The 23,788-nt window shown below is 38.6% G+C and overlaps 1 protein-coding gene across 4 annotated transcripts in view; it reads right to left on the bottom strand.

Annotated features, from left to right (window-relative positions):
- LOC126194621 (ATP-dependent 6-phosphofructokinase) overlaps positions 1-8,541 on the bottom strand; it is an 83,613-nt gene extending 75,072 nt beyond the window's left edge. For all 4 annotated transcript variants that reach the window (XR_007538487.1, XM_049932780.1, XM_049932796.1 and 1 more), the window contains exons 1-2: positions 8,455-8,541; positions 7,455-7,565 (exon numbers count right to left, since the gene is read on the bottom strand). Coding sequence is in view for 3 of the 4 variants with exons in the window: in XM_049932780.1 (XP_049788737.1) it covers positions 7,455-7,557 (103 nt within the window). In the remaining variant the exon portion in view is untranslated. The remainder of the gene's footprint in view (positions 1-7,454; positions 7,566-8,454) is intronic.
- Positions 8,542-23,788: the final 15,247 nt, after the last annotated feature.

Below are 23,788 nucleotides of genomic sequence, written 5' to 3'. Positions count from 1 at the left end.
GCCGCTGCAATAGGCTGTTTAGGGGCAAAAGCAAAAGATGTAGTGAATGTGGGAGGCTGCATGGCTTTATAGGTCTTCTTGGCCTTTCCATATGGGATGTGTTTCAGTGTCTTAATGTCCTGTATCTTCCATTCTTCAAGGAAGACAGTGCAATCCCTACTCCTGACCAGGTGGTGCCCAGAGCAATATTCACACTTTGGAAGGGAGGAGTAGCCAACACCACTGCGGCCTTGTCATTTTTTCCACAAGTGGCTTCACTTTTACATCCTCAGCTGGTGTATCTAAAGAGCTGGCATCTAAAACAGCACACTGGGTTAGGGACGATTGGCCATATGCATAGACGAAGAAACCCTGCATTGATACACTCCAGAAGTTTCATGCTATTGAAGGTATGGAAGAAGGAGTCATTTTACCAGATCCCAATCGACCCTTTTCAGTATATTCTGCATGTCGACAATGCCTTCTTGAGCCCACTCATCTTTCAATTCCTCCTTAGGAACATCTACTAGATCTCTACATGACACAAGTTTGTTGCTTGTTGGGAACTAGCAGTTTCAACAAACAGTGTGTCATCACGCATATGCTTGACCGATTTCAGCGTACCTGTGATGCTCTTCAAACCTTTATGAATATAAAAAGGTGAAACTTTTTCAAAACTGCCCTCTTTCCATTACACAACTAAAAACACATTCTGAATGGCACCATGCTTTCTGTTACTATTCCTGGGCAAATTCTGTATAACCCCTGAGTCTGGAGGAATGGCTACGAGAGCCTTCTTATTTGACTGGGTGTTAGTACCTATCTGCAGCCTATCCTTTCCACTGGGAGGAGAAGGAGAAATCTTCAAGGGACCCATTTCGACCCCACATGCAGCTAGGGAAATAAGGGTCCACTCAGACAGCCCTGTATGCCTGAGTAAGCCTTATACAACTGATGTGCAGCGGGGTCTCCAGAGGTTACCTGCTAATGACAGTTCCACCTCAGCAGCCCTGCATCTCATCAGCATGCAGCACATGTTGAGGTTTGAACCATTCTCGTGATCTAGGCAGGCAAGCCAAGATGCCATTACCTGAGACACACAATGTTCTACTGTTGGGCAATACAGCAGTCGCTGAAGCATGCCTGGAGCTTACAGTGACAAGAGACTGGCGGCGCTTACCAGTCCCCAACTCAGGAACCCTGGGGTCCTCAAGCCCATACTCAGCAAAAGCATGCTGAGCCCCTGAGGGCCTGGAAGGTGAGCAGGGGGATCACGTTGATTATGGAGTTTAGCCCTTCTACGTTCCATGCCATTATTCTGATGTAGTGTTTGTTATTACTGTTGCTGTGGGAGTTACACTATTGTTGGCAAGAAAAATATCTCCTGACTATTAACCCCTCGCGTTATAAGTCAGGGATTGTTATCTGTTCTGTGTGTAGGATGGATAACACACTACTCTGAATGCTCTGTCTGTGCCATTAGTTTGCAGTTAGTTGCACCTAATTTCTCCTGAGATTTGATTTCCTTGAGAGTACTCATTACATTTTCCTGCCTCATACTTGGGTGAAGTTTACCCACATAGGGCTGCATTTAGTGTTCAGCCCAACTTACTTTCTTCCTTTTGTCTCCTGCTCTGTGTTTTTTGGTCCTTCTGTTATTTCCAAGTGGTATGGGAGCCTGTTGGTCATAGCTGATTCCAACTGTTGCTCTTCTACCAGATTTAGCTTTTCCCATTCGGTGATTTTCTTCTGCAGTTTCTATGTTCACTTTGCATTTGGTTGGATTCTCTGCTTACAGCATTCAATTCGATTTCTATTTCTTCTTTTATTATGTTTATGATATTTTTTGAGAGCTCTCCTACCACAGTTTGTAAGCACAAGTTGGTTCTTTCTAGGATTTTATGCTCAATTTCTTTTGTTAACAGCACATTGTGGTTTCTATTGGTCACCGTCACATGACTTGTTTTCAAGCGAGTTTCCTTGCCCCAGTATACCAGCAAAATGCTGATACAGTTGTACTGTTTCCCACAATTTGCCTGTAGATGGCATTGGCAGAGTTTCATTCGTTAGATCAGCCCTTGGTGCATGAATGTAATTTCTATGCAGTTCCAGTCCTGTACATGTCACTTGGGGGCAGTTGCTGCTTGCAGTTCATGTTTCACCAACAGATGAGGCCATTTGTCCTGCTTGGTGGCTGTTCTCTTCCTTATGTGTTATGTTCATTTGGCATTTCCTAAACTTATTCTGTGATACATCATATCCTTAGCATTGTCATTTAGCATATTTCCACTGATGCAAAACAGATTCTAACTAGACTCACTGCTTTACGTATGTCATCCTTCATGTCTTTTCAAATAGCCATTCACTTCCGCGATTTTCATTAAAGATTTAAGAGCACTCTCAAGCTGTCCTCCTACCTCAACAGCCATCTTCCTGTAAGTTCAATAAAGCTGAGCTGGAGGGAAGGATCCAGATAGCACAGGTTGTGAAGCAGCCACTGAATAAAATCAAGTTGTGCAGCAGGCTGGTGAACTTTGTTCTTGACCACAGTTTTGTGGTGGTCAATCATTCTGGTGGACACAAGGGCTGCAGACACTGTAAGTGAACTTTAGCCAAGATCCCTGCAAATAAACTGAGTGAATAATGATAGCATGTTATACTTAAGTATCATGATTTTCTCACAATACTATATTTCTATGATACTGCCATATGTGAGCCTAAGTGGACACAGAATGGTAGTAATTCTAGGGCAATTTTACATGGATAATGCACATGGTGAAAAGACTTGCAAAAGTAATGTGGGGGTGAATAATTAAAACAATTTATGTTTTAATGATAATGATATGTATTCCAGAAAGTATCTTTCACTGCAACTGATGAATCTGTAGCAAAAGTAACAATAGTTCTAGTTCCGTAACACAGTACAACATAAACTTCTGCTACCATAACCATGAGTCAGAGTGGTAACAAGTTAACATGCCTCAATGCTGAGAATGCAAATGCAGTATAACAATAACAGCAAAGGAACCCAAGGACTGACTGCCTAGTTCAGCTGGCACCACTGTGAAAACTCAAGTGAATGATGAGTGACAATTCCGTGAAAACTCAAGTGTGTGATGGGTGACACAATTGTCACCATGTGACAAGAAGGAATCTTTATGTTGGCACTAAAGCACTACTCAAGAGGACGTCGTTATCAGGAGAAAGAAAACTGGCATTCTACGGATCGGAGCGTGGAATGTCAGATCCCTTAATCGGGCAGGTACGTTAGAAAATTTAAAAAGGGAAATGGATAGGTTAAATTTAGATATAGTGGGAATTAGTGAAGTTCGGTGGCAGGAGGAACAAGACTTTTGGTCAGGTGATTACAGGGTTATAAATACAAAATCAAATAGGGGTAATGCAGGAGTAGGTTTAACAATGAATAAAAAAATAGGAGTGCGGGTTAGCTACTACAAACAGCATAGTGAACGCATTATTGTGGCCAAGATAGACACAAAGCCCATGCCTACTACAGTAGTACAAGTTTATATGCCAACTAGCTCTGCAGATGATGAAAAAATTGATGATATGTATGACGAGATAAAAGAAATTATTCAGGTAGTGAAGGGAGACGAAAATTTAATAGTCATGGGTGACTGGAATTCGTCAGTAGGAAAAGGGAGAGAACGAAACATAGTAGGTGAATATGGATTGGGGGAAAGAAATGAAAGAGGAAGCCGCCTTGTAGAATTTTGCACAGAGCATAACTTAATCATAGCTAACACTTGGTTCAAGAATCATAAAAGGAGGTTGTATACCTGGAAGAATCCTGGAGATACTAAAAGGTATCAGATAGATTATATAATGGTAAGACAGAGATTCAGGAACCAGGTTTTAAATTGTAAGACATTTCCAGGGGCAGATGTGGACTCTGACCACTATCTATTGGTTATGAACTGCAGATTGAAACTGAAGAAACTGCAAAAAGGTGGGAATTTAAGGAGATGGGACCTGGATAAACTGAAAGAACCAGAGGTTGTAGAGAGTTTCAGGGAGAGCATAAGGGAACAATTGACAGGAATGGGGGAAAGAAATACAGTAGAAGAAGAATGGGTAGCTTTGAGGGATGAAGTAGTGAAGGCAGCAGAGGATCAAGTAGGTAAAAAGACGAGGGCTAATAGCAATCCTTGGGTAACAGAAGAAATATTGAATTTAATTGATGAAAGGAGAAAATATAAAAATGCAGTAAATGAAGCAGGCAAAAAGGAATACAAACGTCTCAAAAATGAGATCGACAGGAAGTGCAAAATGGCTAAGCAGGGATGGCTAGAGGACAAATGTAAGGATGTAGAGGCTTGTCTCACTAGGGGTAAGATAGATACTGCCTACAGGAAAATTAAAGAGACCTTTGGAGAGAAGAGAACCACTTGTATGAATATCAAGAGCTCAGATGGCAACCCAGTTCTAAGCAAAGAAGGGAAGGCAGAAAGGTGGAAGGAGTATATAGAGGGTTTATACAAGGGCGATGTACTTGAGGACAATATTATGGAAATGGAAGAGGATGTAGATGAGGATGAAATGGGAGATAAGATACTGCGTGAAGAGTTTGACAGAGCGCTGAAAGACCTGAATCGAAACAAGGCCCCATTAGAACTACTGATGGCCTTGGGAGAGGCAGTCTTGACAAAACTCTACCATCTGGTGAGCAAGATGTATGAGACAGGCGAAATACCCTCAGACTTCAAGAAGAATATAATAATTCCAATCCCAAAGAAAGCAGGTGTTGACAGATGTGAAAATTACCGAACTATCAGTTTAATAAGTCACAGCTGCAAAACACTAACGTGAATTCTTTACAGACGAATGAAAAAACTGGTAGAAGCCGACCTCGGGGAAGATCAGTTTGGATTCCGTAGAAATGTTGGAACACGTGAGGCAATACTGACCTTACGACTTATCTTAGAAGAAAGATTAAGGAAAGGCAAACCTACGTTTCTAGCATTTGTAGACGTAGAGAAAGCTTTTGACAATGTTGACTGGAATACTCTCTTTCAAATTCTAAAGGTGGCAGGGGTAAAATACAGGGAGCGAAAAGCTATTTACAATTTGTACAGAAACCAGATGGCAGTTATAAGAGTCGAGGGGCATGAAAGGGAAGCAGTGGTTGGGAAAGGAGTGAGACAGGGTTGTAGCCTCTCCCCGATGTTATTCAATCTGTATATTGAGCAAGCAGTAAAGGAAACAAAAGAAAAATTCAGAGTAGGTATTAAAATTCATGGAGAAGAAGTAAAAACTTTGAGGTTCGCCGATGACATTGTAATTCTGTCAGAGACAGCAAAGGACTTGGAAGAGCTGTTGAACGGAATGGACAGTGTCTTGAAAGGAGGATGTAAGATGAACATCAACAAAAGCAAAACGAGGATAATGGAATGTAGTCAAATTAAATCGGGTGATGCTGAGGGGATTAGATTAGGAAATGAGACACTTAAAGTAGTAAAGGAGTTTTGCTATTTAGGGAGTAAAATAACTGATGATGGTCGAAGTAGAGAGGATATAAAATGTAGACTGGCAATGGCAAGGAAATCGTTTCTGAAAGTATTTGTATGGAGTGTTGCCATGTATGGAAGTGAAACATGGACGATAACCAGTTTGGACAAGAAGAGAATAGAAGCTTTCGAAATGTGGTGCTACAGAAGAATGCTGAAGATAAGGTGGGTAGATCACGTAACTAATGAGGAGGTATTGAATAGGATTGGGGAGAAGAGAAGTTTGTGGCACAACTTGAGTAGAAGAAGGGATCGGTTGGTAGGACATGTTTTGAGGCATCAAGGGATCACAAATTTAGCATTGGAGGGCAGCGTGGAGGGTAAAAATCGTAGAGGGAGACCAAGAGATCAATACACTAAGCAGATTCAGAAGGATGTAGGCTGCAGAAGGTACTGGGAGATGAAGAAGCTTGCACAGGATGGAGAGCTGCATCAAACCAGTCTCAGGACTGAAGACCACAACAACAACAACAACAACAACAACAAAAGCAATTTAAAGAAAAATTAGTTCTTCTGGCAATTTATAGAATATTTGGAATTTAGCACCAGTAAAAAGGCAGCCTCACTATGAAACAGTGTGAACAAACTACCGATTGCAGCAACGCCCCATCCCCTCTCACCCAGGTGATTTTTGAACTTACCAGACCTGTGACATAACAGTTGCAGCATCCATCCTATTCACAGATGAGGACACCTTTATGCGGAGTGGTATCTTCAACTTTCATAACAGTCATCTGTGGGATAGTATGTAAAACCCCCATGGTATGGTGACAGCAAATCATCAACATCGGTGCAGCTGGAATGTGAGGGCCAAGAAAATTGGCAACTGTATTTTGGGACCAGTTTTCCTTCCATGTCGGTTAACACATCGGAACTACCAGCATTACTTGTGGGTGACTTTGCCTACCAGCTGGAAGAAGTGCCACTGATGATCCGAAAGGTTGCATGTCTGCTACATGATGGCGCTCCAGCCCATTTTGCCGTTAACATCCAGGCGCCTGTCAATTGTGTCTTCCCTGTTCGATGGATTGGACGAGGGATCCAATGGCATGGCCTGGTCATTGACTGGATCTCAACCTATGCAATTTCTGGCTATGGGAGCCATCTCAAAAGTCTCGTGTATGCAGAGCCTTTCCAGATGTGGAAACACTGGAGCAGCATATTCATGCTGCCTTTGGCAATACCAGCTGACTACCAGGAAGCCAAGAGCACAAGAACAGGTGTGTACACTGAACATAAAACATGTACTGCAAACAACTACACTGAAGCAGCAAAATAGAAAGTGTTAGCGGTATAAGTGTAGATATTGTGAAGATTGGTACCTTAATATGTACCCCCTTCAGAGTGATAGTTATTTTTTCTCTGTCTAACAGTCTCCCCGCAAACACGTCATATAATTTACTAGCTGACATTTTCTGAGTGGTTGTTACTGCACTGTGAAATGGATTACACCTGTTAGCATAGACTAATGTTTTTGCATCCAACCGGGGGGAAAATAAATATTAATGGCCCGTTCTTGCCACATGTACTTGGAGTTAATAACCAACCTAAAAACATACTACTCTAAACAGCTATAATTGTCATTCTTATTATGAAAGAAATACTGATGCAATGTTGTTCAGTACACTGTCCTCGGCCGCCAATAAAAAGATCTGTACTTATAACCCTAATACTCTGTATATCTTTATTGCCCGAAAAGTTGTTACCAAAGGAGATGAATGATTAGAGCTGCAAGTGATATCTGAGATTGCTTTGCTTTAGTGACAAGGAAAATAGTGAGAACAAAAATAATTTGAATGATATGTTTTCAGACCTAAGGGATAAAGGCAAATAAACAGTTAAGAGATACCAGCAGGATAAACAGAGCGCCTAGTTCCAAAAGCCCCCCCCCCCCCCCCCCCCGCATACAAGAAGTATTCAATAACTGATAATTTGTATTTTACTTACCCTGAGAGTCTCCTCCACTGGTAAGAACTGCAATGCCTTTGCCTTTGTGTGAACCTCTCTCTATGAAACGTCTTTGACTCGTATCTGGATCTTGATCTGCCATGTTTGAAACTGAAACCAAGATAAACCCAAAATCCTTTGTATTACTATAACAGCAGTTGTACATGTTCAGCACAAGTTTGAAAACATAATTTACACATTGTTCTCCATCTATTGGCACAGAAAGATGATACCAGACTGCTATCCACCCAAATGGTTGCAAGAAACAGAAATTTTCTTAGTCAGTCATATACTTAGGCTATCTTTTTTGTTAGTAACAGACTTAAAGTCTTTCTTCAGCAAAACAAAAAAGAATAGTTTGTGAACAGCTTTATGGCACAAGCAACTATCTAATTTATCAGTGTGTACTTCATGTGTTGATGAGACACTGTGGTGACAACTCCATCGTGTAACAGGTCTTCGTACATTAAAGTGGTTTGTTGTTGGACAAAATACAGCTGAAATATATTACTGAATAGATCAATGTTTCCTATGTTTCTGCACTGGCGACAACTTTCAGTACTTGTGAAACATAACAAGATACTGGAAAGAAATCTAAAATGATATCGACAGAAAGAAAATATTTTTTTCTTATAAAAACATCTGCGTAGTACAAAGCTTAATAACTGCGAACGAAAAATTTTGGTAGTTGAGTTGATTTAAAGGGAATTTATAAGCTGTCATCCTATTCTTTCGTTATTCCGAAGGCATATTTCGCCTATTTACCTCCTCCTAGCCAAAAAGTAAATAAATAAAAACTATAAAATTTAATGTGTGTGTATGTAGCTTCATTATGTCACTGGGTTGGAAAGTAAAAAACGCCGAATTACATTTATTTATTAGGAGAGGAGAAAGTACAGACTATATTTCTCCGCAACATAGTAGATATTACACTGACAGAGATAAATGAAAAAATATCAATTTTTTGTGGAGTGTTCACGTTTAAACATTCAATATTTACCTTAATTTGTTGACACTACACAACAGACGACTTCCAAACCCCGCCAAGGTCACCTTCACCTACCCCCGCGACATCCAACGACCAAACATATTCAACGACACCGCGGAAGAAGTTTTGCGACATAGTCGATTCACTTCGTGCGTGTATCAGATACGCAAATCAGAAACAGAAAAAAATAATCAAAACTAAAGCAAAAAGAATTTCATTATTATCAGATAAACAGTTTTTCAAGCGAATAGTTTCATGAAACCTGAAACTGAAACGTCCAATGTAACATTTACACAACTCTAGGGCACATATATAACATAACAGACCTTAAAAGAGTGCTAAAATAAAATTCTGTATAAATACTTATTCGACATGTTTAGTACGAGTGGCATCAACTTGTCTACTGGATTGGAAATATTTACTCATGCCTCGTCTTAGAACTTGTTAATGTTGGAACTCATTACATTAAGGTGACAAAAGGCATGGGATAGCGATGTGCGCATGTACTGATGAGTCCCAATGTCACTTGGAAAGAGCTGACGGTAGGCTTCAAGTGTGGCACCGACACCACGAAGCTATGGATCCTGGTTCTCAACAAGGTATTTTCCAAGATGGTGGTGACTGTATAATGGTGTGGGCTGTGTTTACATGTAACTGACTGGGCCTCCTGGACGAACTGAACGGACCATTGACTGGAAATGGTTATCTTTGTCTAGGTGGAGACCATTTGCACAAATTCATGGACTTCATGTTCCCAAACAATGATGTCATGATATGAATGATATGTTCAATATAATTGATTTGCCTCAATGAGTAATGAATCCACCACTTTCAGTGTCGATGCACAGTGCATCTAACTTCCTGTGGGAATCTCGAGGAGGTGACCATGGAGGACATGAACAGGGAGTGCAGATAGGTGGCGCTAGGTGGGAATGTGGGCTGCCTGAGAGTTGTGCTGAAATAGTCGGCCCAAATGCGATAAACACTGTGTCTGGGTTGTGCAGTGGTTAACACATCTGCGTAGTATGCAGGAGATCCCAGACTCGAATCCCAGTCTGGCAGATATTTTCACTCATCGCCACTGATTCTGCATAAAGTCCTGATACAGCTGATGTCAATAGTCAATTCCCTTTCCTTTCTCCCCCTTCCATTTTCAATTTACATGACATAAATAGTGGCCTCTGATGCTTGCAAAATTGTTTCACACGCGATCCAGAGAGGTACTTAACAATAAATAAGCCTGGCACAAACAACTCTAATAAATTAGTTGATGTATTCTTCACTAAATAGCATTTTGCCACTGTTGCAGCGTCTGAAGGCAGTGGTAATACTGGTTCCCGTCAGATAACCGAAGTTAAGTGCTGTCAGTCTGGGTTACCATTTGGCTGGGCGACCATCCGGTCTGCCGAGCGCTGTTGGCAAGTGGGGTGAACTCAGCCCTTGTGAGGCAAACTGAGGAGCTATTTGATTGAGAAGTAACAGCTCTGGTCTTGGAAACTGACATATGGCTGGAAAGCAGTGTGCTGACCACATGCCCCTCCAAATCCACATCCAGTGACGCCTATGGATTGAGGATGACATGGCGGCTGGTCGGTTCGCTGGGCCTTCATGGCCTTCTAGGGAGGAGTTTGGTTTTTTACAGTGCCTGAAGTTTTCAGTCCATTTGTTTGTGAAAAATTACAAATGGCTGATAATATAAAAATGAATTCCACTCATTAATCAATTTGATTCTACTTTCTTTTGATTTCTTCACTTCAAGTTGTAGCCATACTGCAATCCATTTCACTCTAAAATATTAAAAACAGTATTGGTATGTATGAAAATACACTTTATAAATGTAGTATGGGACAAGTAATTTATTATGCTCATGTCATACAGTTTAGACTGTTGCCCCACTACTTCAATTAACCTTTCGCCAATAATTATCAAATTTTAATTTTAACGAAAGAAATGACACAGTTTGAAGTGCACTTCAGAATGTTTTGATGGGACGTGATTTGACAGTCAGGGTGAACTTGCATTTGTAAAGCATAAATACCTACCAACACATTCATTCAATGTGTGCAAATTGTTTACATTTTTTAAAATAAAATTAAATGGAAGTGGACAAGTGCAACACTGTACATGAGGAAATATCAGAATGGGAAACACAACAGACATGAACTAAATTAGGAATTTAAAGCCTATTTGCACTGGCTGTCATATCACATCACATACCATCCAAACATTCCAAAATGCATTTCAAATGTCAACTTCCACACTGGCTCTCATGTCACATCATATCACATCATGTCACATCACATCACGTCATGGCATCATCAGGATTTCTGGGGAAGAAAGTTTTAATGGCTGTCGTCATCATCCATTGTTACTCACGTAATCCCCAAGCTCATTTCCTCCCAATATACAGTTAAACACATATCTCTATTTTCATTTTGTTGTGGTATTCATGGTTGGTATCAGTTGTTATTCTAAGTTTATGTTGTTCATTATTTTTGTTATTTGTTATAAATTGTTTTTTGTTATTTCTTTTAGTTAAGTTAATAATTTTACAATATATGACGAAAGATTAGTTGAAGCATTAAGAAATCAGTCTGAATTGTTCGACATGAGCATACTAAATTACTTGCCCTCTGTTACTATATAAAGTGGACGTTTATACATACTGGTACCATGTTTAATATTTTACAGTGAAATGAACTGCAATGTGGCTGCAGCTTAAAGTGAAAAGAAGTTCTGTGGGTAGAATCGGACTGATTAGTAAGTGTAATTTATTTATATGTTGTCAGGCATTTGTAATGTTTCGCAAAAAAATGGACTGATACCTTCAGACAGTGCAACAGAGGCAAAATGGTTTTATGTGTATAATAATTCAAGTACTGTATTTAAGTGTTTGTGGGAAGCTTATTTGTTGTTAAATAGCTCCCTGGAATTGTATGAAACAGTTTTGCAAGCATCAGTGGTCACTTTTTATGATGTTTCACTAGCTTACCCCAGTACAAATACGGCACTTGAACTATGAAAAGCCAAATACAAGATGTAAAGGAAACCCGTAAATCTACAAGGGAAAGGTATTGAAGGAGATACGACTATTGCACAAAAATTTGCCCTGGACTGGCAACTAAACCATAAACAAACCAGTTTTTCGCAAGGTGTGATGGCAGCTCGTAACATTATGTAAATCTGTTTGCAATTTGACGTAACAAATGAAAAAACCTGGTGTTTCGACTTTCTAGAATACTTATTAAATGGAAGTTCCTCTTCCTCAAGTTCCTTGTATAGCATGTGAATTTGCCCTTCTGTAGCATGTAATGATATTTTTCGGAACTACACTCTTTTTTGTGGTTTTTGTACTTGTGTTTCCCTTCTCTGATATACAAGCTATCCCTGAAAGCAGCACTTTGGGTACAAAAACAGTTGAAGATCATCTTGCAATGATCGCAGTTCCTGTGAAAAAGGAGTTGAGGACAGCCATGAAAATTGAGATCACATGACTTGAACTGACTTGACATGCTATGATGTGACAAACAGTTTGATTGCACCTTGACATGACAGTGCCATAGCGTGATGATGCAGTAATGGTCACCATAATTTGAACTTAATAGACCAGAGTGCACAGTTCCAACATGTGAAACAAAATTTTTCAGATAAACTCAAGTTCTTATGTAGTAAAAACAATGTCTGAATTCAGTCTGTAAGTTTGCAACAGCAGAAATATGAATTCATTCTCTCAGAGCATGTAACTATTCATATTTCAGTTGAAAGTTAGTTTCTATAAAATGTATTGAATCACTTATTTAGTGTGAGACTGCTTTATTATTATTTATATTATACTTATTGTTATTGCAATCATTACAATACTGTGTTCAACATACTACACCAAAACTATGAAAAACGTAAGTACTGGTAATTTAATGTTATTATCATTACTAAGTTCCAATTTAGAACTATCGTATCATTTTTCACCTAAGTATGTTGTTTGCAAATGTCATCAGTTTGATTCATACATGCAAGAAAAATTATAAATAAATAAATAAACAACCATAATGAGTGCTTTTGCTCATTTTTTGTGAGGACAAGGTGGTATCTTGAAATATGAAATGATGAACAAGAATTTACTTATACTTTGTTTCAAATAATAACTTACTATAATTTTTTACTTAAGACAGAATGGGGGAAATGAACAGTTAAGTGTTGAACAAATTACTGAACAGAAGCAGTATGTCAGAAAAATAGATTTAGTATTGTCAAAAGAATTTATTTAGGTATGATCTTTTCCCAACTTTTCGGTAAATATCGAAGGGAAGTCACTTAATATTCTAGAACTCAATATTTACAAGAGAAATACTTACAAATGGGAATGATCATTATGTTACTCATAGGAATGATCATTAAGAAAAAGGTGAATTTACTGTTGTAAAACGTTATTTTGAAACGCAGAATGTATGAAAACATCGACTGAATAGAACAAACTACTGAATACAAAGATTACTGTCATTTCTTCTTTCGTCTAGAGGGATAGACAATTCAAAAGTGTCTATATAAACATGACCTACCAATAAACTGAAAACAATATTTGGAATTTACCACTTGAACATAAGATACCACACTTTTATGTTTCAGTAATAAATTTTGATTTGATGTAAGGATCTTCAGAAACTGATTCAAGTAAAAGTCTCCAATAAATAAAACCTCCAAGAAGAAAAATATTGTTAATAATACAGTGAAATGATGGTTGGCACCAGAGTTCCAAATTTACGGCAAGCAAACATAAATAAAGGTAGAATATACTATAACTGACATAGCATTATAAACTACTTGATTCCATAAATTTCTTTTTTTAAATGTTCAGGTATATACAGTTTGGCTTGGGTAGCAAACTGACAATAGTCAAAGCACAGAGGATATAAAATGCAGCTGGTAATAGCAAGAGAAGTGTGTCTGAAAAAGAGAAATTATTAATGCCAAATATAAATTTAATTGTTAATAAGCTTTTTCTAAAGGTGTTTATCTGGAGTTAGCCTTGTACCGAAGTAAAATATGGTTGATAAGCAATTTGGACAAGAAGTGAGTGAAAGGGTTAAAATGTGTCACTGCAGAAAAATGCTGAAGTAGATAGGATTACAGTTAGGAGGTACTGAATCGTATCAAGGAGAAAAAAATTGTGGCACAAGTTGACTAAAAGTAGTGATTAACTGATAGGGCAAATATTGAGATGTAAATGAATGGTCGCTTTGGTAATGGAGGGAAGTGCAGTGTGAGTGGGGTGGGGGGGGTGGTTGGGTGGTAGATATTGTATGAAGGGTACCAACAAGGTTTTAAGTATCACCTCAAAAAAATTAAATGTCTATGAAACTTCATGGTGGATCCATTTTTCCCAATGATGTATGACTTGGTGCAGAGCTTTTTTGTGGAAGTATGCCTTTCCACTTTTCAAGAAACATTGTGCCTCGAAAATCACCTTGCATAATTGGAAATGTCTTCACAGTTTTCTTTCATCCAAAAAGAGGCGAAGACGTAACTGGGTAAGGTGGTAAGGCAAAATCTGATCGCTTAAAGAAGCAGCAGAAGTGACAGTGCCTTGTGTAGGATGAACTGTAATGTTGACATGCAGTAAAAACACTCCATTGGACTGCTTCCTGCGACACTTCATCTTGACAATCTCCAGTAACCTCATCAGCAGAGTTCAGCAATATGCTCACAGGACAGTTTGCCCACCACAGTCTCTCTTAACTCCATGACACGGCAGTTTCGAAAAAACTCTGAGCATTACCTTATCAAGTGATGTTTGGGTCTTTGCTTCATTTGGCAGTAGTTAATTCACATGTTTCAACTGTTTGTTTCACTCCATCGTCTAGGGTGTAAAGTGAACTGGACCATGGCGAAAGGGCAGCCAAATAAGTTAGTTAGACTGACCTGAGAGAGCCGCAACATTTATGCTAATGCCTCAGCTCGGTAAGCTTTTTGAAAGGATGTGAGTGTTCGTAGAATCCAGTGAGCAGAGACCTTTGTCATATTCAAAATGTCATGTAACAACTGAAAATTGATTCATGACTTAATTCACTTATTCCACTATCGCCTTGAGTCTGATACGCTGGTCTTCGGGCACTGGGGCCTCCATTTTTCTTGTGATTCTTGTTTCATCACAGAGATATGGTTTGCCACTTGGCTCTACATTACTCAGACTAGTTTGACCTCTCTGGATGCATATGCACAACTGACAAGGGGACCACACAGCTATCATGCTTTTGTAACTTTTTATATTTATGGTATCTGAAGTTAAAAAATCAAATATCGATCTTCGAGAGCATTTCAATTCGACTCTAAAAAATTCTTGAGAAAATCGACTTTGAAGTTCACCGAGTGACTTTAATTCAGTAAAGGTAAGTCTATTGTCGACAAGTCTCTACATTGGTAGCACTTGAGAGTAGTAATCGTTGGATCGCTGGTTCGAGTCTAGCATTAACCACTATTTTTCCGTTAAATTCGAATACCTACATCATTTAAATTTAGAATTCATCATATTCATAATTAACACGTATCTAATTATCATATTTATGAAAACTGCACGTGATTTGAGGGGAAACACAATATCAGAGAACACCTCTTTACCTAGAGAGTTAACAGTACTTGCTATCTATGTGTTTACAATCTCTGCACTAGGAGCTTTACTTTTAGCTGACGTTGACGACAGTTGCCGAAACTGAGATTCCATGGCACTGGCCCCAACTCCTTCATTAGTAGAATTATTACCTATGGAGTGGGCCACAGCTGTTTAGGGATAAAAGATTTGGGTTGGAAGGGGACCAATATCTTTTGCAAGGGGCAGCTGTGTGTGTGTAAGTAGTGAGGTTATAGACATACTGGGACAGTCTGCATAGTTTCAAAAATGGTTCAAATGGCTCTGAGGACTATGGGACTTAACGTCTGAGGTCATTAGTCCCCTAGAACTGAGAACTACTTAAACCTAACTAACCTAAGGACATGGTCCGCCCCGGTAGCTGAGTGGTTAGCGTGACAGACTGTCAATCCTAAGGGCCCGGGTTCGATTCCCGGCTGGGTCGGAAATTTTCTCCACTCAGGGACTGGGTGTTGTGTTGTCCTAATCATCATCATTTCATCCCCATCGACACGCAGGTCGCCGAAGTGGCGTCAAATCGAAAGACCTGCACCAGGCGAACGGTCTACCCGACGGGAGGCCCTAGCCACACGACATTTCCATTTACCTAAGGACATCACTCACAGCCATGCCCGAGGCAGGATTCGAACTTGCAACCGTTGCCGCAGCGCGGTTCCAGAACCCCTCAGCCGCACCGGCCGGCTGCATAGTTTCCAGATTTCCAGTGGTGACCTCGATGATGACAGTATGCACTCCTGTTTCATTTCTCCATTCACTCCTCCACCATCCTCTGACATTACAGGCCAATTGCCGATATATGAAATTGTGGGAAATTAAAAAAATCTAAGATGCAGAGGTAGCTCAATTGTCCTAAGTATAACATTCAATATGGCAGATCTAAGGACAGGCTCTATGACATCAGATTAAAAGTTTGTGATCCAAGGTGGCAGACCTGGGGATACTGTTACAGCCTGCATACTTGCCAAGTCACTAGTGTTCCACATAGAACCCAAAATGGGAGACCTGAAGATATTGGGACAGTGAGAATAGTCGTCAGATTTTCTGGGTTTTCCCCAGCCATATGATATCAGAATCCATGATGGCGAACCTGGTGGGTACTTGAGCGACCTTCATAGTTGCCAGCTCACTTGTGCTAAATATAGGATTCAAGATGCCGTACCTGAGGACACATAGACAGCCTGCATGGTAGCTGGCTCTCTTTTTCTATGAAGTGTCGAAGTGTCAAAAATAGGAGGAAAGTAATAAACTGACTTGTCCTAAATTTAAATCCACTACAATATCCTCTACCCCCATCCCACCATAGTTGCCAATGCACTACACTGTTAGGTGTGAACAGTGCTTGGCTGTCTCCCACAACACTGCAAGAATATAATATATCATTTGTTTGTGTTAAGTTTGGAATCCTGTCTTATGATGGAAACAACCAACTCAGCCTCCTGTTTTAAGTAGAAAGAAAAGCGTACTTGTAAGGTATCAGTCCCAGAAATCAATCCCACACAAAAATTTGGACCATAATTCTGATGTACACAGTTATGACCATGTTAAAGAAGAAGTTTTAAACTTTGCATTCACTATTTATTTATCACTTGCTCCTCCCCACTGTAGCCTCCTAGTGCCCAAGTACTCAACAGCATACTGAGAAAGAGACTTATGACAAATTATTTTGATATTGGTATCATGTTTTGTTCATTGTGTCAAAATTGTTGAAGTTCTAACCAGTAGCTTGTGCTAGAGAACTCTTTGGTGTGAATATTCATGTGTTGCAATTCAAAAATGCCATGTAAACGAATCCAATGAATAAGTTTGACATTTAGGAAGTAATGTGGTGCTATTTAATTATTAACATTGTGTTGTGAATTACTTTCTTTAGACTTTGAAGGTGGCACTGTTAAGGTGAGGTACATTTGCAGGAGAAGTGTTGTTCTTGAACGCGATTGGCATGATTAAATTGTAAATCGAAAATCATTAACATCATTTCATAGTTATTCTTCAATTAATTGGGTTCATTAATTTTGAATTTGAAATGTATATATGGCTGCAGAATATCAATACAAGAATATTGTCAAAATAATATTGAATTTTCATGTGTGTGAGGTTGATATTTACAAGCTCGTGTAACTTAATATTTTTATGTAGAAAAACATGATTGTTCTAAAATAGATATAAAAACACTTCGGCCAAAACAGTATCTCCCATCCTCTTCCTTCACTTTAAACATCCTGCAAATAGGAAAGCTCTAGTTGTCAACTTGATGTACAGTACTCTGCACCCATGTTGCAGTGGGATGGACCAAGTGATGAGTAATTGGTGACTGTGAAAATTTGAAAGCTGTGCTTTCAGAAGGTCATCATAGTGTAAAGTCAGAATTATGTCCCAAACTTTCGCATGGGTTCGACTACTGGGACTGATATTGTGCAAGTATTGTTTTTTTTCTCCTTTAAGCATGAGGTCGAGTTCGTGATGTCACCTTGTAAGTGTAAAATGGTGGGGAATTAAAAAACATTATTGCATTACACCAAGCCAGGCTGTCATAAGTTTAAAAGTGTGTATCTTAGCTGTGCTGTGTTGTGTGTATGTTGGGGGGGGAGGGGTGTATTAGGGTAGGACCAATTACATTTTTATTTAAACAAATGCTGTGCCAGGAGGGCACCCACACCACCACCCTGCTACACTTCTCCTTGTCCTGCTGCGTCTCCTGCGATGTCTTCTTTCATCACCACAGACTGATGGCACTGACCAAACTGAGTAGGGCATGGCCAGCAGCATCAACACCACATGCCCTCCAGCCAAGTCTGAACGTGTCACAATAGGACTGCAGCTCTCACATATAGATCTCACTGATAAGGGACTATTAATAGTCAGCTTTCACAACTAACCAGTTATTCCATCAGTCATGCACATGTCACTCCAGCTCACTACACTGGGCTTATATCCCTACTCCTCATATAATGTAGAATGTGGGTGGTAGTAAATTCAAAATTTTGTGCAATGTCTACTAGAAGTTCAGTTGTGCTGATTATAAAGTGGAAGGAAATATTACAATGCAAGAATCACACTTGTATGTTAACCCACATTGAAAAATGGTGGAAAACTGAAAATCGTTCTAAGGTTAAAAATGGCCAGTGCCTCACACTTACACCCTGTAGCACACCATTACTTTAATTGCTTTACATGTAATTAAAAATTCAAGCACATCTGTCTTCTTAGACAACTTGTACTACAGAATATTTAGATAATTTATATTAAAATTCACCACCAAAACTTATCATGTGGGACTGATGACAGCTGTCAAACAGGCACTAACCAGCCTTGTTCATGACCAAGCCTCAGTTTTGGCAAAAGAAACGAACTTATGTTATGCATCCAGTATGTTCCCTCTACAGTTGAGAACGAACACGTCTATCCTAATTTACAAGTTCAATCATCACTGTCAAAAATGTAGCAAATACACATGACAAAAAGGATGACACGTTACTAAGTAATGATGAACACCATTGCTGTGTGATGCGTTTCAAGAGTGACCAATCACAACACATCCTAGCAGCCAGGAATTGAAGGCTGCAGCTAGTAGGATACTACTTGCAATCCAAATCATTTGCCTAGCTGAGTAGCTTTACAATATGCCACAAATGCGATCCTGCCAGTGTGATGTAGTGCTGACTCAGATGGTGGACACTACTCAATCACGAACTTACAGCGCCATGTGACATTGCAACAGGAGCCCAGCACTACTGATTTGCGACAGGTTTTCATGCTCATAATTGATTGGTAGAGAGTGGTACTTCTACTTCATAACACAATGTGCTTTTGGTGCTCTTTCTTGACAAGTACATTTGTAAAACTTTTTTGACTCAACACGAATGCCCCTCAAACCACAGTAGCACAAGTCTTGCCTTGTACCACAGACAGTTGGGAAGAAAAACAACTATCCAAAACAACAAAGATGAAATAGAAATACACAGTATAGTGCATACTTTGATTTTTGCTTCACATCAGTCAATTTTATTTAATAGTTTACTTCCAGGTGTTCTGCCGAGTTATTATTTCCATTTTCTGCATTTTGTGCAACTGAAAGCACATGAGTAATCCATCAGGGCTAGAAAATCTTATAGATCACAGCCAATTTTTTCCAGAACTCTGTGATCATTATGCCAAAACTAGTGAATTAAGTACCTAAATCAGAGAATATTGTGTCAAGCCTGCTCACCTTCAGCCAAACATGTATATCAAAAAACCAAATGTAACTATTCAGTTGATTTCAGGTTTCACAGATGGCACCTGACAGCAATACCACATAACATGTACATATAAGGTACATGCATATGAGATGTCTTGCTTCAATTGTGTTTTACATTGTACATATAACATCAAACATTTCATGGGATTTTGGGATTTCTAAATAATTTCTGGCAGTTTCAGTTCAGACTGAAGAGGAATAGTTGCATTGGTCTCCTGGAGTTGCATCTACAAGTTGAAACGAAGCTTTGCCTTTGTGACTTCTGCCCAGTGGCAGATGGCAATACAGATGGGTAATTAGAACCTCTCAAAACCATCTCTGTTTTGTTTCTGTTTCTCCAATATTTGCCTAATTTATGTTCAGGACGGGAGTTTTCATGTACATTATAACGCTTCACAGCTAACAATATTGAAAATATTAAACATTCATGATTCTCTATATTTTCTGTACCTGAACTCTGAAAACCTTGAGTATTTCATGCAATCAGATTTGTTTCCATAGTCATATGTTTAGGCAGATAATTTAAATTAAGTTATAACAAATTATACCTGATCTTCTGTATTTTATTAAATGTAAATATGATTCAGATATTGTTGTTTACAAAAATGTTATCATAGATCGATATTTCCCTCATGTATTAAATTCTTTGTACATACCTCATATATCATTTTTGTTTTGGTGGCATGTAACGATGGAGGTAAAAAATTCGGGGAGGTGGCATTACATTACAATCTTGAAGTCGATGTCCGCCATCTTAACTTGCTCAAAACATTAGGTTCACCACATATCCCTATAGTTCACTACGGTAACACTTCCCCATGATCCCACTCTGAATGTCATATTACTATAGCATATACGCGTTCAAGAATATAAAACGTTCGAAATTACCTTACCTTACACAATATTATTCATGTAAGTTCTATAATTTTCATTGTTTAAAACAGTCATTGCACGCCCACGACAAAAGTAATGAACAAGAAGCGCTCATAAACGGTAGTTTAACGTTTTGGGCTACTTAAAATGGCGCCCACCCTGGCTTCAAAACAATGTACAGCGTAAGTCTGTAGTGCCAGTTCCCTTCCTCTTTTAATCTCCAAAGCATGTAACACTCGTTTCACAACAATTCCCGAAAATGTGACGTCATTTTGATGTCACACACAATATCGACGACAGCATGACCACGCATCGACTGCCATTAGGATGGAATACCAGCCTCTGCCAAGATTTTACGCCCACATTAAGGAGATTTACAAAACCACATCATTCTTGAATTGATTATTATAATTACTGCTATAATAAAATGTCATATAGGGGTTTACCGACAGTTAATGCCTTCATATAAGAATGCTCTCTTAGGAGTAAGTTATTATCCTCAATAATGTACAAATTAAGAATGAAGCACTGTGGTTTTGCAGTTGCCATTTCAATTTAATGGAGCGTTGAAAATTTATCACTAAATATCAGTTAATAATGGATCAATGATACAAGCCTTCAAGATAGAATATGATAACCAAGACCAGGGTCGAAAATAATGTCTTTAAGTCCTAGAGTAATGAATAGCGTCATGGTTTCTGGAGTTTAAACTCATTGGCTCACATCCTGTTACAAGCAACTTTTTTTTCGTTTTAGCGATGTTAACAATTTCTGTTACTTTCTTAGGAATGGAATACAAGTATGTTCTGCAATGTTGGATGTTATTTACATTCAATCTGATTTGAGAATGGAGGATGAAATAAATATTTAGCAAATTCCTATTAAGTGGTTAGACAGAAACCTAAGAGGATGGCTTAAATTGGTTGGCTGGTTTGGGGGATGGGGTGGACCAAACATCGAGGTCGTTGGTCCTGTCATATTAGGGAAGGATGGGGAACGAAGTTGACAATGCCCTTTCGAAGGACATGAATTTGAATCGTCATCCTCCGAAATGCAAGTCCAGTGTGCTAACAATTGCGCCACCTCATTCGGTACAACTTAAATTGGTGCTATTGAAATGAGCAACAATAAGATTCATGTTCTTCCATCTTACAAATGTTTGGCTCTTTATTTTCGAGTATGTGCTGCTTTTTGAGTATGTGGTTAGGCAGGAACCTAAAAGGACAGTTTAAATTGCTGCAAGTGAAATGAGAAGCAGTAACATCCATATTCTTTCTTGTCACAAATATTTTGTGTGGTGTTTCCCGAGGGTGTGGATGGCCAGGTAATTAGAGTACAGCTTTGTTTGCTACGACTGAAATGAGCAGCAATAAAATTCATGTCCTGCCTTTCCACTAATATTTTGCTGTTTATTTCCGAATATGTGGCGATTTCCGATTGTGTGGTTAGGATGGAACCTAACAGTACAGATTTAAATGCTGCGACTAAAACGAGCTCCAGTAAAATTTGTATTTTTTCTTCTCACAAATATTATTTTCTTTATTTCGGAATATGTATCGACTTCCAAGTGCATGGTAAGCCAGGAATCTAAGAAGACATCTTAAATTGCTGCAAGTGAATCGAGAAGCAATAATATTCATTTTCTTTCTTATCACAATAGCCGATCATGCGATTCATCGATATTTCGCGTGATGTCAAAATGACGTCATGTTTTGAGGAATTGCTATGAAACGAATGTTACCCTGGATGTAAAGTTGTGAGTTACTTGAAGAAAGTCAGTATATCAGAGTTTGTTACTGGAAGAAGTCTGATGTAATTTGGGATGGGTAAAAATGGCATTCATTAATTTAAAAGTTTAGCTTTATTTTGTAAACAGAAGTTTACATTTTACGTCTATTAGCCCTCAATTTTGGGAAGAATACACGCACTTATGAGATGGAAAGTAGAAGTTTAATTTCTGGTCAACATCCTAGCAGAAAAGCTGGATGAGGAGTGGGCCACTGTTTCAACATGAAATTAAGATGAGTATATACATTTTTTTTGATCTTCATGTAACAAACAGTTTCCACACAATCTACAACATGTAATGTTCCTTTTGAAATATTAAGGACAATACATATGAAGTGATTCAAAAAGAGACTGAATAATATTAAATGGACAGGAACGTCAAATTTATTATGAAAATTTATCAAATTAATTTCAAGGGAATATTATATCGATAGTAATGTAAAAAAAAGACATTATATGTAATGGATGAAATCGTAGTGTATAACATATAGACGCAATCATTATGATCTTTGTTTTTATATATAAACTGAAAAAAGACAATGAATTTTTCTTCTGCTGTTAGTCTGCTGTCTGTAAGGTACGATCGCTATTGTATTGGAGAGATTACGTATAGTGATAGCATTTGTTCTGTTGTATAAAAGTGAGTGCATTGTGTCATTTAAAAACCCATACAAGCACCTCATCATACAGTTGTCACTGAAAAAAGTTTTTCAGCAGTTTTCAGTTGCTGTGAAGCAAGGAGCAGTGATCTTTGACTGGTAACAACTGGCCACCATTACGTGCCACATTTAAAATTGCTATTTTGTGCAGATTACTTCAATAGCCAGCATAGTTTGGCAAAAACTAAATATTTTCAGAGATGCAATTATTTCTAGGTCAGTGGACTTGGCTGGAATTCCATTACACTAAGAGCATTTGAAATAATTTGTAGGGAGCCTGGCACTCAGGTAAATCAAAACTTAAAATTTATTTTGGCCACCTACAAATCAATTTTCTTATTACAGCTTCTATTGTTTTTTACATAATAGTCAATATTAATAAATGAATATATCAAATAATAAATTACAGTAAAGAGACATAATAAATGCCACTCAGTAACGTTGGGGCCAGATAAAGTGATTGTAATTATATATATAGTAATTAATATTGTCTGTAGTCTAATACCAAACAAATTTTATTTCATGTATAAATTTGATGAACAAGAGTACCAGAAAAGAACTTTCTAGACCCTGAGAGGACAGAAATACAAATAAGAAAAGTACAAAGGCAAGGACCACTAAGAATCAATTCTTGCTGCATAGGCTTGTATCATCAGAGTGCAGTATGATAGATGGCACATGGTGAATAGTGAAGTAGATACCTGTGTGCATTTGTGAAAACAACTATAAGCAAATGATGGTTTTGTGATGTTGAAAGTAGTAACAATTCTTGTTCAAGAACTTAGTTTGCATTAGTAGTTTAGAACAAGTTTCGTTGTGAGTAAAGTGAATTTATTGTCATTATGGATGAAGTTGGACGAGTTTTGGAAATACGACAGGATAACGAGACAAATATTCCGATTAATGTTCAGTTATTGGGTGAAATGAGTGGGGATACTGAGCTACTAGATGTTAACAGTGATTGAAGGAGTGATAATGTAGATACATTAGATTCCAGTGAAACGCCAGCAAGTAGCCAGCATACGGAAGTAATAGAACCGGTAGCTACTACTAGCAAGGCAAGTGTCAGTATACAAATCAGTAGAATAACAACGACACAGGTATGTTCACCGATACCCGACCCATTTGCGGAATTTCTCAGGAAATTAA

Source organism: Schistocerca nitens, chromosome 1 (assembly GCF_023898315.1).
Source record: "Schistocerca nitens isolate TAMUIC-IGC-003100 chromosome 1, iqSchNite1.1, whole genome shotgun sequence".
NCBI classification, from domain to species: Eukaryota; Metazoa; Arthropoda; class Insecta; order Orthoptera; family Acrididae; genus Schistocerca; species Schistocerca nitens.
The sequence above is the reverse complement of the archived record's forward strand: the minus strand, read 5'-3'. Positions and strand labels throughout refer to the sequence as shown.